Source organism: Xyrauchen texanus, chromosome 44 (genome assembly GCF_025860055.1).
Source record: "Xyrauchen texanus isolate HMW12.3.18 chromosome 44, RBS_HiC_50CHRs, whole genome shotgun sequence".
NCBI lineage: Eukaryota > Metazoa > Chordata > Actinopteri > Cypriniformes > Catostomidae > Xyrauchen > Xyrauchen texanus.
In genome coordinates this window covers 25,219,864-25,235,182 of record NC_068319.1, presented here as the reverse complement: position 1 = coordinate 25,235,182, position 15,319 = coordinate 25,219,864, and the positions used below count along the sequence as shown (strand labels likewise).

Here is a 15,319-nt window from a genome sequence, read left to right as displayed (position 1 = left end):
TGTATTCCCTGAGCATTTAGGGAGCATCCTAACTGAAACTGCTTCTCATAAGTAGAGTTGTCACGATACCAACATTTTTGTCAATACCAATGCCGCCAGTAAAGTTTCACCATTCTTGATATTTCGATGCTGCAGCAAAAATAGCTAATATGCTTTTGAACACTACTTGGTTTAAAAAAAGTTAAATATTAATCCAAATGTTCGCAAAACATATTCGATTAAAACAATGGCATGTTGCCTTAGTGTTTCTCAGTTAATAAAACATTGCTTTCAAGTTTTTCAATGAATTCTTCAGGTACATTCAGGTACACAGACCTTACAAAACTTATTAACACCGACCATTCAAGAGCACAAATGCGTTTACAGCAATGCGTTTATTTGAGGCATTTGTTTAACCCTTTTATTTTCTTAAGAAATTGCATTCTCCTTTTGTCCTTCGGGTCATTTTTGACCCATATTGAAAGCCATTCAAAATGCATAAATTCTTGTTTCATTCACAATGGCACTAAATACCCTCCTTAATGATAATCTGGTTTATTGTAATCCCAAAGTTTAAATTTATGTCTAATATAAATACATTCAAATTAAAAACTCTGCAAACAATATCAATTTTAATAATCTCACAAATTAACCTTGATTGCTTTTCCAGACATCAAAATGGGCCAACTCAAACTCCAAATCCATTCCTTCCCACTCATATAAAAAAAATGTGTGGCAGTGTTACGCGGGTTAAGGAAGGTGCCGGAATGTTTATTTCTGCCATTTAATGTTTTAGGAAAAAATTATACTCAATAGCAGATGTGGGTAGTCACGTGCTACATTTACTCAGTTACATTTACTTGAGTAACTTTTTGGAAAAAAGTTAATACCCACTTTTAAAAGTTTAAAAGTGGGTATTTTTACTCCCACTCAAGTAAATTTCTAATGAAAAACAAATTACTTTTACTTTGCTACAATGAGTGGCATTACGGTGGTTACATTACTGGGTTTAATTTTAATTCATGCATCATTTATTGATAAATTATTGAATGGGACTCTTACGACAGCGGACGTTCACATAGCTGTGCGCGCTGTCACAGACTGTCACTCAAGCAGAGTCCATCACTGCTGCAGCATCATGCTCTTCAAACTAAGTGAAACACTTTCTTCACACCGCGAAGAATTGTTTTGTCATGCAATGCTTTAATTTAACACTAAGACAAGTGGATATTTCAAGATTAAAACTGTAGCTCCAATTTAAGGCAGCACGCTGAGGTAAATTGTGGCTATAATGATAACACAGGCTTTTCCATGACATGGTGATGGTCATTTTCAGGGTGATTCTGTAACTGGGAGACATACATTTATAAATCAGTCGAGCAATATATCAGTGCGCTTTGTCCCGCATGTCATGAGCAGTATTTACGCATTTACCACGTGCCCTCGCGGGGGTACTGGAAACTATCGAAGCTACTTCGGGCGGATTAACTGTATAAATCCATGTAAACATCCAAGTTAAGTGTAAATAAATGCCTTTTGCTCTGCCGTTCCTGTGATTGACAACTTGTAATTGTGTCTGAAAATGTTCACTCATTCACAATTTCATATATAATGAATGCCAATGAGTGCACTATATCTCAGCAGTGAGTGAAAAAAAATGTTTGAGTGAATTCGAACGCTGACATATACACAGAGCCGTCACAGAAACAACGTCACATATGAACGTTTAAAATTCTTGGGCCTTACTTGTTATTCTTATTAAATCATATATTAATTCAATAAATCTTCAGTCTGTCTGTCATTTTTAATATAATATATATATAGTGTATATACACACACACACACACACCCTCATCCGACCAAATTACCATAACCTACATGCTATAACCGAATATTTAAATTATCCACAGAATTATAATTTCCACTGCAGTCTCCGGAGTTAAAATAATATAATCTCTGTGAATTATTTAGTAAATAAAGAATTCTTCATCTTAAATGGCAAAATGCTGTATAAATAAAGAATACATTTTAAAATGTATCCGTATGTTTTGCCTCTCTATTTGCTATTTTAATCAAGTAATGATTTGTCAAAATGTAATTTAATACATTCAGCGTGAAATAAAACATTGCAGGAGTGAATGAAGCAGTAAACTGGCATCGCTCTATCACGCTCATGTTTTCACTGTAATAATTACTAGAAAGGTTTCCAAACCTCTTGTCTTATTGACAAATGAATCCAGATCTGACAAAATCCCCTAAAGGAATAGTTCACCCAAAAATTTAATTCTCATTATTTACTCACTTTCATGCCATCACAGATGTATATTACTTTCTTTCATCTGCTGAATACAAATGAAGATTTTTTGAAGAATTTCTCATTCTGAGAAACATTCAGTCTATTATCTCCTTATTGTGTTGCATGAAAGAAAGTCATACGGGTTTGGAACAACATGATGGTGAATGTTGACAGAATTTCCATTAATAATAATTCTGTAATACATACGAAAAAATACATAATGCACAAATATTGGGTTAAATAATATATTTTTTATTTGATAGAACTATTTTTATTGATACTTTCGTATTGAATGAACTGGTCCAAATAGACTGTAGCTAGTTGAATGTATATATTGTTGGGCTGTCTTACCTGTGAAGCTGCGATCTGGTTCCCTGGGCTGGTTTGCAGGGGCCACCTCAAGGAGTGGTTCCAGGCACTCCGTTCCTTCAGGAACCCGTTTGGGATCCCAGTCTCCAGAGCAGAACAGCTTAACAGTCTTTCCCATAGAGCTGTGCACCTCGCACAGCGCTGAGACGTTTAAAAAGTGAGAGAAAAATGTAGCACACTCACGTAGACCAATAAACAGATATAAGGAGACAAAATTAGAGTAGAAAACTCCCCAGACTATGCACAGGACAAACAAACGCCCAGCAGTGTGAAATAAAGCTGGTTCAACATGGTATGCTTTACAAGTCAGTTTCCAATTACTTGAGAGGCGACTAGAAAACTCGATTTCACTAACATTTTCTACATTTTGTGACCTCTGATATGAATTCCCTTTCCCCAGTAAGCTACCTGCCTCAGAACACCATTATCATGTCTCAGATGTAATACTGTTCTTTCTTTGTCAGCTACGCTTGGTGACCTCTACCCACTATAAATCTGTACTCTATGCTCTCTATTCTCCAAAGTACACACATTTTCACCTCTGCCCAAGCACCACTTCCTTTTTTGTTTCTAGTAGTGAGTGTAACACTTTCACTTATAACACTTATAAAAGCATCTGCCGCCTTAACAGATTTTAGAATCAGCCAACAGATGATATTTATAAAACATATTACCTGCGTGAAGTCAACATAAAATCTAAATGGACCCCATTTACTTTCTTAATACACATTTCAGTCTTATCGTGCAAGATAAATTGGTGCATGTTATTCCATACATTATTTTGTCTTTGTAATCTTTTATGAAAATGCAGTAACTTACACCACCTCTTAAACGACTTTGCTTTTTGGCTGATGTCATAAACCCATCTAACTTTTTCAGTCTCTCCAAACCACCTGGCTCCATTCAGGTCTGTAATGGCCACTTTTCACAACTCATTTAATTCAAGATAGATCCAATTAAGTCCTGCCCCAAATTTTTTCTTGTTTAATTCTTGCTCAATTGGAAATATGTCACATTAAGGGACTAAAATGGGTTGCGGATACAGTTTCACATTGACTTATCAAATACATTAATTCACCTCTACTTTCTCTTGCAAAATATTGAAGCATGAAGGCCACATTCACACTAATCCCTTTTTCTTTTAATACTCTGTTTTCAGATTCCTAAAGTCATGGTTTTCCAAAGTATGCTGTCTCCGAAAGTGTATTTTAAATGCTCCGTTTTCGCTCCGTTGTTTGCTTACCATCTAATCTACCCAGATCTTGACATGTGGCCTTGTTAGGAGATGAACAACGTTATTTGCTTCACCTGTGAGTGGTCATAATGTTTTGGCTCATCAGTGTACAGGGGACTTTCTAACTAGGTACATTATGAAATTATTAATTTTACAAATTATAATTTTGTAATTCAATTTAAAAAGTGTTGGTCACACATTGTTTTTTTTTTTTAAAGGAACAAATTCATGCATTCCACAAAAAAATATAATTACAATGAAAAATTTAAATGTTACGTTTACAAGCATAATTTGTACCATTTACATTGATTTGTAAAACAAATCGCTAAACTGGTACTGTCTCTTTAAATATATCAGTAGATAAACAAGCATCTCACAGATGTGTTTTGGTTAAGCGCATATAAATGAGAGTGGGGTCACATGGCATCTATATCTCATCTGTGCCATGTGTGATTATAATTAAATTATTATTTTTTGTTGTTTTTGAACAACACTTGAGTGTAAAGAACAGAAAGGGTATTAAAAGACACATGGATCTTGTCTATGGACACACATTACACGGAACGAGTCAAATGAAACCAAAACACTGTGAAAGGATGTCAGAACTGACTGTGAACATTTACCAACCAGTGGCTAATCACAGACATTTTTAGTCACATAGCACAAAATTTGGTCGCATATTTGAGTGATTTGCTCATATTGCAGAGGGTTACACATTGCGTAAAAGATCAATCTTGGGATTTAAGAATCAATATCGAGATTGAAATATCTATATTTTTACCCAGTCCTAGTTAGCTACATTTTGTTAGTAGCCTGTAGCATAGCTAACTACTCTAACAAAGGGCAGGCTGACTGTAGTTTAATTAATTATTTAAAATGATGAAAAGCATGTAGCTATGGAAGCTACAGTTTTAAAGTAGCTTCTCAGCACCAACAACTTGTCAAATAAATTCTTACCATCTGTAAGTTCACTGCCGAACACCACAGCTTTCGCACTGGAGATGTTGACACAGTGAACCAGGGCCTCCAGTCTCAAGTTGAAGTTGATGAGTGCCCCCTCCACTCCAATCTTTGCCATGCCCAACCAGAGACCCACATACTGCGAGCGGTTCTCCATGAACAGAGCTATCACATCACCTTCCTTAAAGCCCCTCTGAAGAAGCAGGTTAGCCACACGGTTGGAGTAATCATCTAACTGTTTGAAGCTCCATTTCTCGCCTGTCCCTTCGAAAATCAGAGCCGTCTTGTCACCATATTTCTGGACAGACTTGGCAAAAAGCCTGGGGACTGTGTTACGCTCACGTAGATGCTTTTTGACATTCAGTTTTACTCTCAGCAAAACACTGGCTGCACTGTAAAAGAAAACAAATGTATCAATGGATTTGAGATTATATCTGAGCAATTGGAACAAATGAAAGGAATATTCCGGGTTCAATAATAGTTAAGCTCAATCGACAGCATTTGTGGAATGATGTTGATTACGACAAAAACTAATTTCAACTCATTCCTTCACTTACAATGGAAGTAAATAGGACCAATCCGTAAACTTTAAAATACTAGTATAGCCACAAGACTTAAAAAAATATGCGTGTTAACAAATTTTGTATGATAAAATTGCTTACTTTTCTGAGTAAAGTTATAGCCAATTTTATAACTTTGTTGCCATGACGATGTAATGTCAACAAATACTATAATGACTGTAAAAATTACATTTTAAACAGCTTAACAGCTCAAATGATACATGAGTTTTAACAGAAGAATTAATGTATGTGCTTTTATAAAATTATAAGCTTCAAATTTCTCCCTTTAAACCCTCCAAAAATTGGCCCCATTCACTTCCATTGTAAGTGCCTCACCTTGATATTTGATTTTTTAAAAGGAGGGACGAGTTTAAATGACTTGTGCTAATCAACATTATGTCACAAAACTCTGTTGATTGAGCTTAACTTGTATTTAACCCGGAATATTTCCTTTAAATAAGATCGAATGTAGAAAGCGCAATCATTTCTCAATATAAAGCCTTCAATCAAATGTATTAAATTGATCTTCAAGGGATAGTTCACACAGAAATGAAATTCTAGAATGACTTTCTTTTCTTCAGGGAATGAAGAAGTTTCATAATGAGAAGTTTCTGGGTGAAATATTCTTTTAAAATTAGTCGTTTATACCATGTTGTTTTTGCACTGTTTAATATTCAACAGCAACCACAATCAAAGTTCAGATTTTAGAGAAACTACACAAAGTCTCAAGACACATCACATCATTACTTTAGATTACTCAGTGCACATTTCAAAAGCTATTCTTTGAGGAAAACAAGTCGAACCTGCCAGGAAGCTGCCCAGAAACCTACCTCAACCACTCGCTTTGTTGAGAAACCACTTTTACAAGAAACTGTTCAGCCCAAATGAATGAATTATTTGACCATTATTTATAAATCATACACAGTAAGCTATTAATTTCCCTAAAATATTTAAATAGAGCTCATCCAAGTTGATGTAGTTACTGTGTTTTGCCTTTGAAGGTAATGTGGCACTATTAAAACATTGCTCTGTTTCTTTGGGCATCCTAACAAGCCATGTCAAACAAATGGCATGAGTTTAGGGCGAGGCCATTTGTTTGTCTGACTAATGGGAAGAGTGTTTGAAAACCTTTTTGAAAACAGTCATTATTGTTAATGCAAGTGGTGCTAAAAGGGATAGTTCACCCAAAAACAACATTTCTGTCATCATTTACTCACCCTCATGCCATCCCAGATGTGTATGACGTTCTCTCTTCAGCAGAACACAAACAAAGATTTTTAGAAGAATATGGCCCTCAATGCAAGTGAATGGTGACCAAAATTTGTTGATCCAAAAACAAAAAAAAACAAAAAAAAAAGAAAATCACATAAAGGAAACATACAAGTAATCCATATGAATCCAGTGGTTTAAATCCATATCTTTAGAAGTGATATGATAGTTGAGGGTGAGAAACAGAACAATATTTATGTCCTTTTTTACTCTAAATCTCAACTTTCAGATGTAAAAAAAGGACTTAAATATTGTTCTGTTTCTCACCCACACCTGTCACATTTCTTCTGGAGCCACGGATTAAACCACTGGATTCATATGGAATACTTTTATGCTGCCTTTATGTGATATTTGGAGCTTCAAAGTTCTGCCACCATTCATTTGCATTGTATGGAACTACAGAGCTGAAATATTCTAAAAATATTTGTGTTCAGTAGAAGAATGAAAGTCATACACATCTGGGATGGCATGAGGGTGAGTAAACGATGAGAACATTTACATTTTTAAGTGATCTATGCATTTAAATTATGCACTTCAGCTTTAAAAATGAAACTGAATGTGTTAATACATTAATTAAAATCAAGAAAGATCAAGAGATTAACTGTGCTTAATTATTTGAATATTCTGACAGCCCTAAAACTTACACCATAACATATCAACTTACTGCAAGTCGCGGTATATGGTCTTCACAAACACATCGAGGGACTTCCATCCTCCAGAACCCAGGTAGAAAATAAGAATGGCTGGCACAACCTGAAACCAGGACAAGCCTACGAGCAGCCTGAGAACGAAGAGCAGGGCCGTGGAGCATGCCAACCGCAACATCCTAACACACACACACAACACAATCAGTCAGGATAATCATAAATACTGTATCTCCAGACAATTTCAACATCACTTATCCCATTGTCAACTTTAGATTATCTGTGGGTCAAAATGATTCACGGCTGCTTCACTGGGCTTTTGTCCCATTATAATGCACTCTGTATTGAATAAAAAACTTGATAAGAGTCATAAAATAATCAATATAACCTAAGGTACTGCATTATAAATGTACAAATTCAAAGATCAACACAAGATAAATTGTGGAAGGAAACTGATCTTCGAACCTATATAAATATGCTAAAGGTCCAGAATACTCATATGATCTATGAGAAAAGTCAGTCAGTACCTCTTGCGACAGAAATGCGAAAGGCCACAGGAGAAAAACACTAACAAACTTTTGAGTGTACTATTTACAATACAAGACATTTTCTTAAATAAGTCAATTACTTTTTCTGCAGTATGTCCTTAAGCAATATATACAGTATACTTTATCGCAGACACTTGCTTTGACCTGTGAAGGTCATTGTTGTTACATCTGCCAAATGATAATCCTCATTTGCTCGGTTTCTGTATCGCTGGTGTGAATAAGATAAGAATGGGTGCTCCAACACGGACACAAAACTTGAAAGAAATGAAGGTTTAATATTAAAGGAACAGTTAATAAAAAAATGTATTCTCATCATTTACTCACCCTCATGCCATCACAGAGGTGTATGATTTTCCTTCTTATGCTAAACACGGAGATATTATTTTTAGAAGAATATTTCAGCTCTGTAGGTCCGTACAATGCAAGTGAATGGTGGCCAAAACTTTGAAGCTCCAAAAGCAAATAAAGACAGCATAAAAGTAATCTATAAGACCCGGTGATTAAATCCATGTCTTCTGAAGCAATCCAATGAGATTTGGGGGAAAACAGACCAAAATGTAACTCAGTTTTCACTTTAAATCTAGACATCAGCAGTCTCCTTGGTGTTTATGAACTCAGTTAAACTTCCTGGCGCCATCTAGCACATGGCGTATGTGAAAAGCAATAGAGAGTAACACCCGGTCTACACCGAACGTGTCTGTTGATGTGACGCAACAACGTGAGGCTGCCTACACTGGACATGTTGTAGGGAATTAGCAATTTTGTGACCGGTATATTTACAACTGCCAGCATTCACCACATATTATATGTAGTATAAAACAAATGAATCACTTGAACTTGTTCTTGGAATCTATCAGTATTCAGTCCACCAATATATGCATGTAGCAACTTGCTATATGTAATTAGTTTTGGAATCGAGTTCCTCCACCAATTATATGTAGGGAGTAAGCACAATGGTTCGATTCCGACTCCGAGCATGTGCCTGTCATTCTCTGACCATTAATTTAAGTAATTTAGCTCAAAAGGGGGATAAACCACTACTTTGGGGAATATAAAATAATGAATGTTTATGTCCGATCAAGTCTTCGGCAAGCGATGAGTTGATCAGGACATAACATTCATTCTTACAGTAATACTTCTTTCATGGCCATTGAAAATAATATTACAAATAAATTTAAATACTGTTTATGAGCAATGTAGCTTTTAGGATCAACAGATTTCTCGGGGCCCATATTATTTGATCAAATGCACAGTCAATTACTCTTTGAATACAAACAAGACTTCATTAACCAATCTACAATATACAACAAAACTAACAAACAATTAAACTAACACACAGACAAACATAAACACGGGTTGTAAGTGAGAACCAACATTAATTTAGTATGCCTCGATCTGCAATTGGGTAGGAAATGATTTATAAAACACCAGAACTTTCAGCTAAATTTTGGAGGTTTGTACTTGCGCAAGTTGCATTGCATTGCGCTGCCTTGGTTTTTTGGCTGGGTCTGTAGAAAGCCTTTGTTGCATCATCGATGTTTGGAATTCTGTTTAAGATTGTGGATGCCGGATGGGTGAAGGAATGACCAGGCTCAGCCCCGGAAGCGAGGGCCCCAGCAAGGGAGACTTGGGACTCCCAGTCACGTGTGTGCAAGAAGAACGAAGAACAGAGTGTGTTCATAGGCAGCGAGGTTTTGTTGAGTTGAGGTTGGTCGCACCCCAAAGGTGTCTAGGGCATATGCAGTCATATGCCCACATTCCCATACATGCCCACCTATCTTTCTTAGGATTTTGCGTATGCCCACCTAAAATAAGTGATGATAAGTATGTCCACCAGAACAACGAGTAGTCTTTTGACCTGGAACTTTTTCGACCTACTAACGTAATGCCGCAGCACTATAATATATATATCACACACACACACACATTTAAATTTAACCTATGCAAGGTAACTTTGTGAAAATACGTTATATGTTATAACGTAAAAATATGTTATTGCACCCATTCCAGTTTTTAATCTTCTTCTTGTCCCTTTTTTATTTTTTTCATACCTTTTTCTCGTGATATCAAATCATTTAAATTTATGTTTCCAAGAAGAAAAACAATTTCACTATTGACAGAAAAGCACATTATGGTACACAAATAAAACAACTCACCATTAATTCTTATACAAGCTATATATGGTAATACAAGACAACGTGTTTAGTTTACGTGAACATTACTACACTCATATTAGCTGTACAAAACTGTTTATTTTGTATTATTTTATTAATTATTGTCCTTATAAATTATTTAAAAAAAAATCATAGAAGCCTAACGAATGGAACATTAATGACGCCTATTAATTTAAATAAATATTGAACACCATTGTTCTTATTAGTTTACTCTACACATGCCAGCAAGAAACTTACCCTGACAAAAAAAATTTTTAATTCAAGTGGGACTTAAATTTGTATTATTATTTTTTTTTTAAATAAAAAATAATACATTTACATTTGTAAAATGTGTAATAATTTTTTTCCAAGACCGGGTGCATGAATTATTTTTTATTTTTTTATTCACAGTATACCCACCTCTTCAGACACTACTACACCACTGATTGCACGTTATGAGAAACATCATTGTCAGGGTTATCATCTCCATAGGATGCATTTGTCAATTTTTAAAGTATAATCCTACACATGGCTGTGTATTTTGACAGTAGTAAAATAAGCAATCCAAAGTCCATGTCAAATGTTCATGAATTAAGCTTCAACGTTCACTTGCATTGTATGGACCTACAGAGCAGAGATATTCTTACAAATAATCTGTGTTTGTGTTCAGAAGGAAGTCAAACACATCTGGGATGGCATGAGGGTGAATAAATGATGAGAGAATTTTCATTTTGGGGTGAACTATCCCTTTAAATTGAAATGTTTTGATCCATAAAAACGCCCCTTTTGCACCAAATGGGATATTTCTAGGCCTTTGTTGCCCAACTAAATCACCTGTAAAGTAACAAGGGTGTATTGAATTGCAGTGACGAAATGCAAGAGCTACCTGTTCTGTACTATTCTATTCCACAGCTCATTTGAATGCAGTGGTAGCTGCGTACACATGCTGAATTACCACAGGCATGCAGTATCAAGTGGGCACAAATATTTAAAACAAGACTGATAAACCTAGATATTCAGATGACTGGCAGAAATGAATGACCATACGGGTGTGTTTACACATCATCACCCCCATCATCGTACGTTTTCTCTGCAGCGTTGGGTATCCTGCAATGCCAAGCTGTCTGATACAAGGCACCCTCGTGTAAATTCCCCCCACCCTGCATATTCATATTTGTTAAGTTCTTCAGCCATGTGTTGACGCTAGACAACATGATTACAATCAGGCGTGTTGTGGGCGAGGATGCATATTATAGCAATGCAGAAGCGTACTCGTCATAATCATCATTACGTGAGGGTTACTGCAGTGCATACTAGCTGCTATTCGCTGCACCGGGCCCAGAAATTTGAGCGAGCGCATTGTCCGTACAGCACTGCAGTGCACAGAGCTTCACTACAGTTATGAACGAATCATACAATTTATTGTTCTAAATTAACACTGATTGTAGCGCGGTTTGCTGTGAGAACACGCTTAAGGGGCCGTTCACAACGAACACGTCCTCGCGCTAGGAAAAACTAGACGCAGCGTTAAGAATAGAACGCACGAGACACGCGTTTTTAACAGTTTAAGTTATTTTTAACTTGACACGACGTCAAAAAAAAAACGTGCCACTCCTAAGAGAGACGTCAAACTAGACATTTAGTACGTGTTTACATAAAAACACAGCGTGGACGACACAAAACGTGTTCGTTGTGAACGGCCCCTTAAGGATGTACAAAGTGTTTAATAGTGAAAAAGCCCAGTGCGGACATGTAGCACCCCGTTTACTTTTTAAATAAATTATAGTCAATTAAATTGTTACACATGATGCAGCACCCATCAATCAATGATAACAAGATATATATATGTTGACTTTACCGTAAGAACCGGTAAATGCATCTTTAACTGGCAGTTGACAGAGGCTTCCTCCGAGAGCATGACGATTAATCATACTGGAGATTCCGGAAATGGGCATTTGTTAACGTATTTAAAAATGTAGGTGTTGTGCTCGGTGAAATACCTTGATTTCGGTCTCCGTAGTCACGATAACGTGTGAATTATGGCAGAAGAGGAACCCGTTCAGTTCAATCCCACCTTGATCGGCTTAAGCGAAACCTGCACTGATACACGCGCTGGTGTGTAACGAACACACGCCTGTGTTTTGCCTAAAAACTGCGGCTTCTTTGGTTGGACTTTGCTCCCGTTTTATTCATTTTTCCCTCCCATTCTTATCTGCTATTGTAACGATGGATTGTAGCCTGGTAATTCCAATGACCTTATAATTTTCTTACTTGAGTCCGCCCCCTCTCCATTCGTCGGTGTGTGAAGATTGATTGATAGCTGTCTGGACAAATCGCGTTCTCTGAGCGCTGCGTTGCATTCTGGAAAGGCGGGGCTTAAAGTCCTGTCAAGGAAATGTGGCCCAGCCAGCGATTCATCACGGCAGTTTCCACCCGGTAGTTGCAAAACCCTGCAGGACCATGAGGCGTGATGGAGTAGAAGTGGATTGTCACATATATGTCTATCTGATGGCCATTGTAGTGACAAAAACAGCTGCTTTTGTGAATAAATATGACAGATACAATATATGGTGATTAAAATGTGTTGTGTGACACAAGAGAAAATCAGTCAATATAATAGAGACTGTTGATTTTTTTAAAATACATTAATTTCCTTGGACCCTCACGTGGTTAAAATAGTTCTGGGTCCAGTTGCAACAAACCCCTTGACGGAATAATTCCCCCAAAAATGAAAATTCCCATATCATATACTCAACTTCATGTCATCCCAGATGTGTATGACTTTCTTTCTTCTTCTGAACACAAACAAAGATTTTTAAATGAATATCTCAGCTCTGTAGCTCCATACAAATCAATGAATACTTTGAAGCTCCAGGAAGCACATAAAGTCAGCATTAAAGTAAACCATAAGGCTCACAGTGAAAAAAAAAGTAACAGTTTGGTCTGTTTTCACCCAAAACCGATTAAATAGTTTAAGAAAATATAGATTGAACCACTGGAGTCGAATGGATTACTTTTATGCTGCATTTGTGTAATTTTGGAGCTTAAAAGTTCTGATCACCATTCACTTGCATTTTATGGACCTACAGAGCTGAGAAAGTATAATATATATATATATCTTTGTTTGTTTTCAGCAGAAGAAAGAATGCCGTACACATCTAGGATGGCATAAGTGTGAGTAAATGATGAGAAATGTTTAATTTTATGGTGAACTGTTCCTTTAAGTAAAGAAAAGCCAAAGTAATAAAACCCTAATAATTATTTTCAAGGGGATTCTTAAAAGTGCACTCAGCAATTTATTATTTATCAAAAGTTTTGCACATATTAAAATCATACTTTTGAAAAATATGTTTTAAATAAATCATGTAAACTCACGTGATGAAGACTCCAGTCATATCAGATGGATATGGGGGCAGACATGTTTACACTTTCTCTCATGGCTGACTGCAAATAGTGCATTTCTTCAATGGCATCGGTAACTGAAAACCTTTGCTTTTGCGTTAAGCTCAAATTACTTTCTTATTCTGCTGATATCACAAAGCCCACTGTCATATTAGAGACCACTTTTTACCATCTAATCAATTCTCAATAAACAAAATGATGTCCAGACTGGTTCTTCTAGTTGAAAATCCTGTTTAACTAGGAAATAACGTCATTTGGCCTAACAAATACATTTTCAACAAATCAATTTGTGCTCTATTTATGAGCACAGTATTTTCTTTGCATCATTCATTATCAAATAGAAGCAAATATACATTTCTTTGTTTGAAATTCTTACTTTGAAGTCCACCTCTACTAAGCAAAAATTATACTCAGACTTCACCATGATTACCATGTTAGATAACACAAAGCATTTTATGACTGTCAGTGTAATAAGTCAAATCTTTTGCAACTTGCTATCAGCATAGAAGGCGGCATTATCTATGTAATCCACAAAAATGGACAAAATCCATAACCCTCTATCATAACTTTTCACGCAGTTGGACCAGCCTATTCAACATAACTCAGTACAATACATGACCTTTAGAGCTTTTAATTGAGCAACCAGACAAGTATGGTGTATACACTTTTAAATAAATCCACTAGTTGGTTTTTAAAATGAAATACTTTAGACGATTTATGGCAAAGCAATGTTAAGACAACAGTAACACATTTGTTTAATTAGTTTGCTATAGCATTCACACATTTGTCCAGTTTCATTTACCAGAGTTGAATAACTAGTTTAAGATCATTAACATATTTTTATACAAAATCTTTCTGTAATGCTCAGTACAACTCCCTTTTGCTGTGAACACAATGCGAGGAAGCCCACTTGCAGTGCAGAAGCGGAGCTAAAAGTTAAGGGATTTCTTTTCACAATGTTGACTTAGGCCTGTTCCATTACTTTGAAGGTTATATGTAACATGGAATCAGTTTGACAGATTTGAGCATGTCCATTTCACTGAAATAAGGCAAAAATTCTGCAAAAAAACCCCAAAACACAATAAAGTAAAAACAAACAACACTAACTGGTATATTTGTCCGTAAATGCTACATTCAATTTCCAACCCTCTACAGGCATAGTTTCCCCCAAAATAAAACAATTCTGCCATTATTTACTCACCCTCATACTTGTTCCAAACCCAAATGCGTTTCCACCTCATACAACTCAAAGCGAGATTTTTTTTAAAGAATATTCATGCAGCGCTTTTCCATATAACTACAATTCATAGTGACCATGTTTGTCAAGCAAAATAAATAAATAAATCACCATTTAAGTTGTCCATATGATACATGCGCTATTTTCCAAGTCTTCTGAAGACATACGATAGCTTTGTGTGAGGAACAAACCCAATTTTAAGTTGTTATTCACTAAAAATCATCTTCTCTATCGATCTCAAACGTCACTCTCGAGTCCACATATTAGACCGTGCATCATGTTTGGTTATTACACATGCAAGAAACGATGTTGATTGGTGTCAATGATGCCAAACCTGTTTGTTACACCGTGGTGTGCCATTTTTAAACATCTGAATCCTTTCAGAGCCTCGGCTGAGAGCAAGACTTTGACTAAATATCTACTTACATTTTTAATCTGTTCCTCACACAAATCTATCATCTGGCTTGGAATATAGCGCATGAGTTAAATGAACTACAATTATGGTTGAACTTATATGAAAAACAGCTGCGTGAATTTCTTTAAAAGTTCTCCTTTTGAGTTCCATGGAAAAAAACTAACTGCATATGGGTTTGGCAGAATTTTCCTTTTTGGGTGAAATATTTATTTTACAGTATCACAGTATTCAGTGAAACCTTTCTACAAGCTTC

General features: G+C 36.0%; 1 protein-coding gene across 2 annotated transcripts in view; it reads right to left on the bottom strand.

Moving 5' to 3' along the window:
• LOC127636913 (long-chain fatty acid transport protein 4-like) overlaps window positions 1–12,288 on the bottom strand; it is a 28,815-nt gene extending 16,527 nt beyond the window's left edge. Inside the window, exons 1-4 of one of the 2 annotated variants that reach the window (XM_052117713.1) lie at window positions 12,268–12,288; window positions 7,332–7,493; window positions 4,836–5,230; window positions 2,627–2,785 (exon numbers count right to left, since the gene is read on the bottom strand). In XM_052117713.1, the coding sequence (XP_051973673.1) occupies window positions 2,627–2,785; window positions 4,836–5,230; window positions 7,332–7,492 (715 nt within the window). In that variant the 5' untranslated portion in view covers window position 7,493; window positions 12,268–12,288. The other variant, XM_052117712.1, reaches the window with a different exon arrangement.
• Between the last annotated feature and the right edge of the window lie 3,031 nt (window positions 12,289–15,319).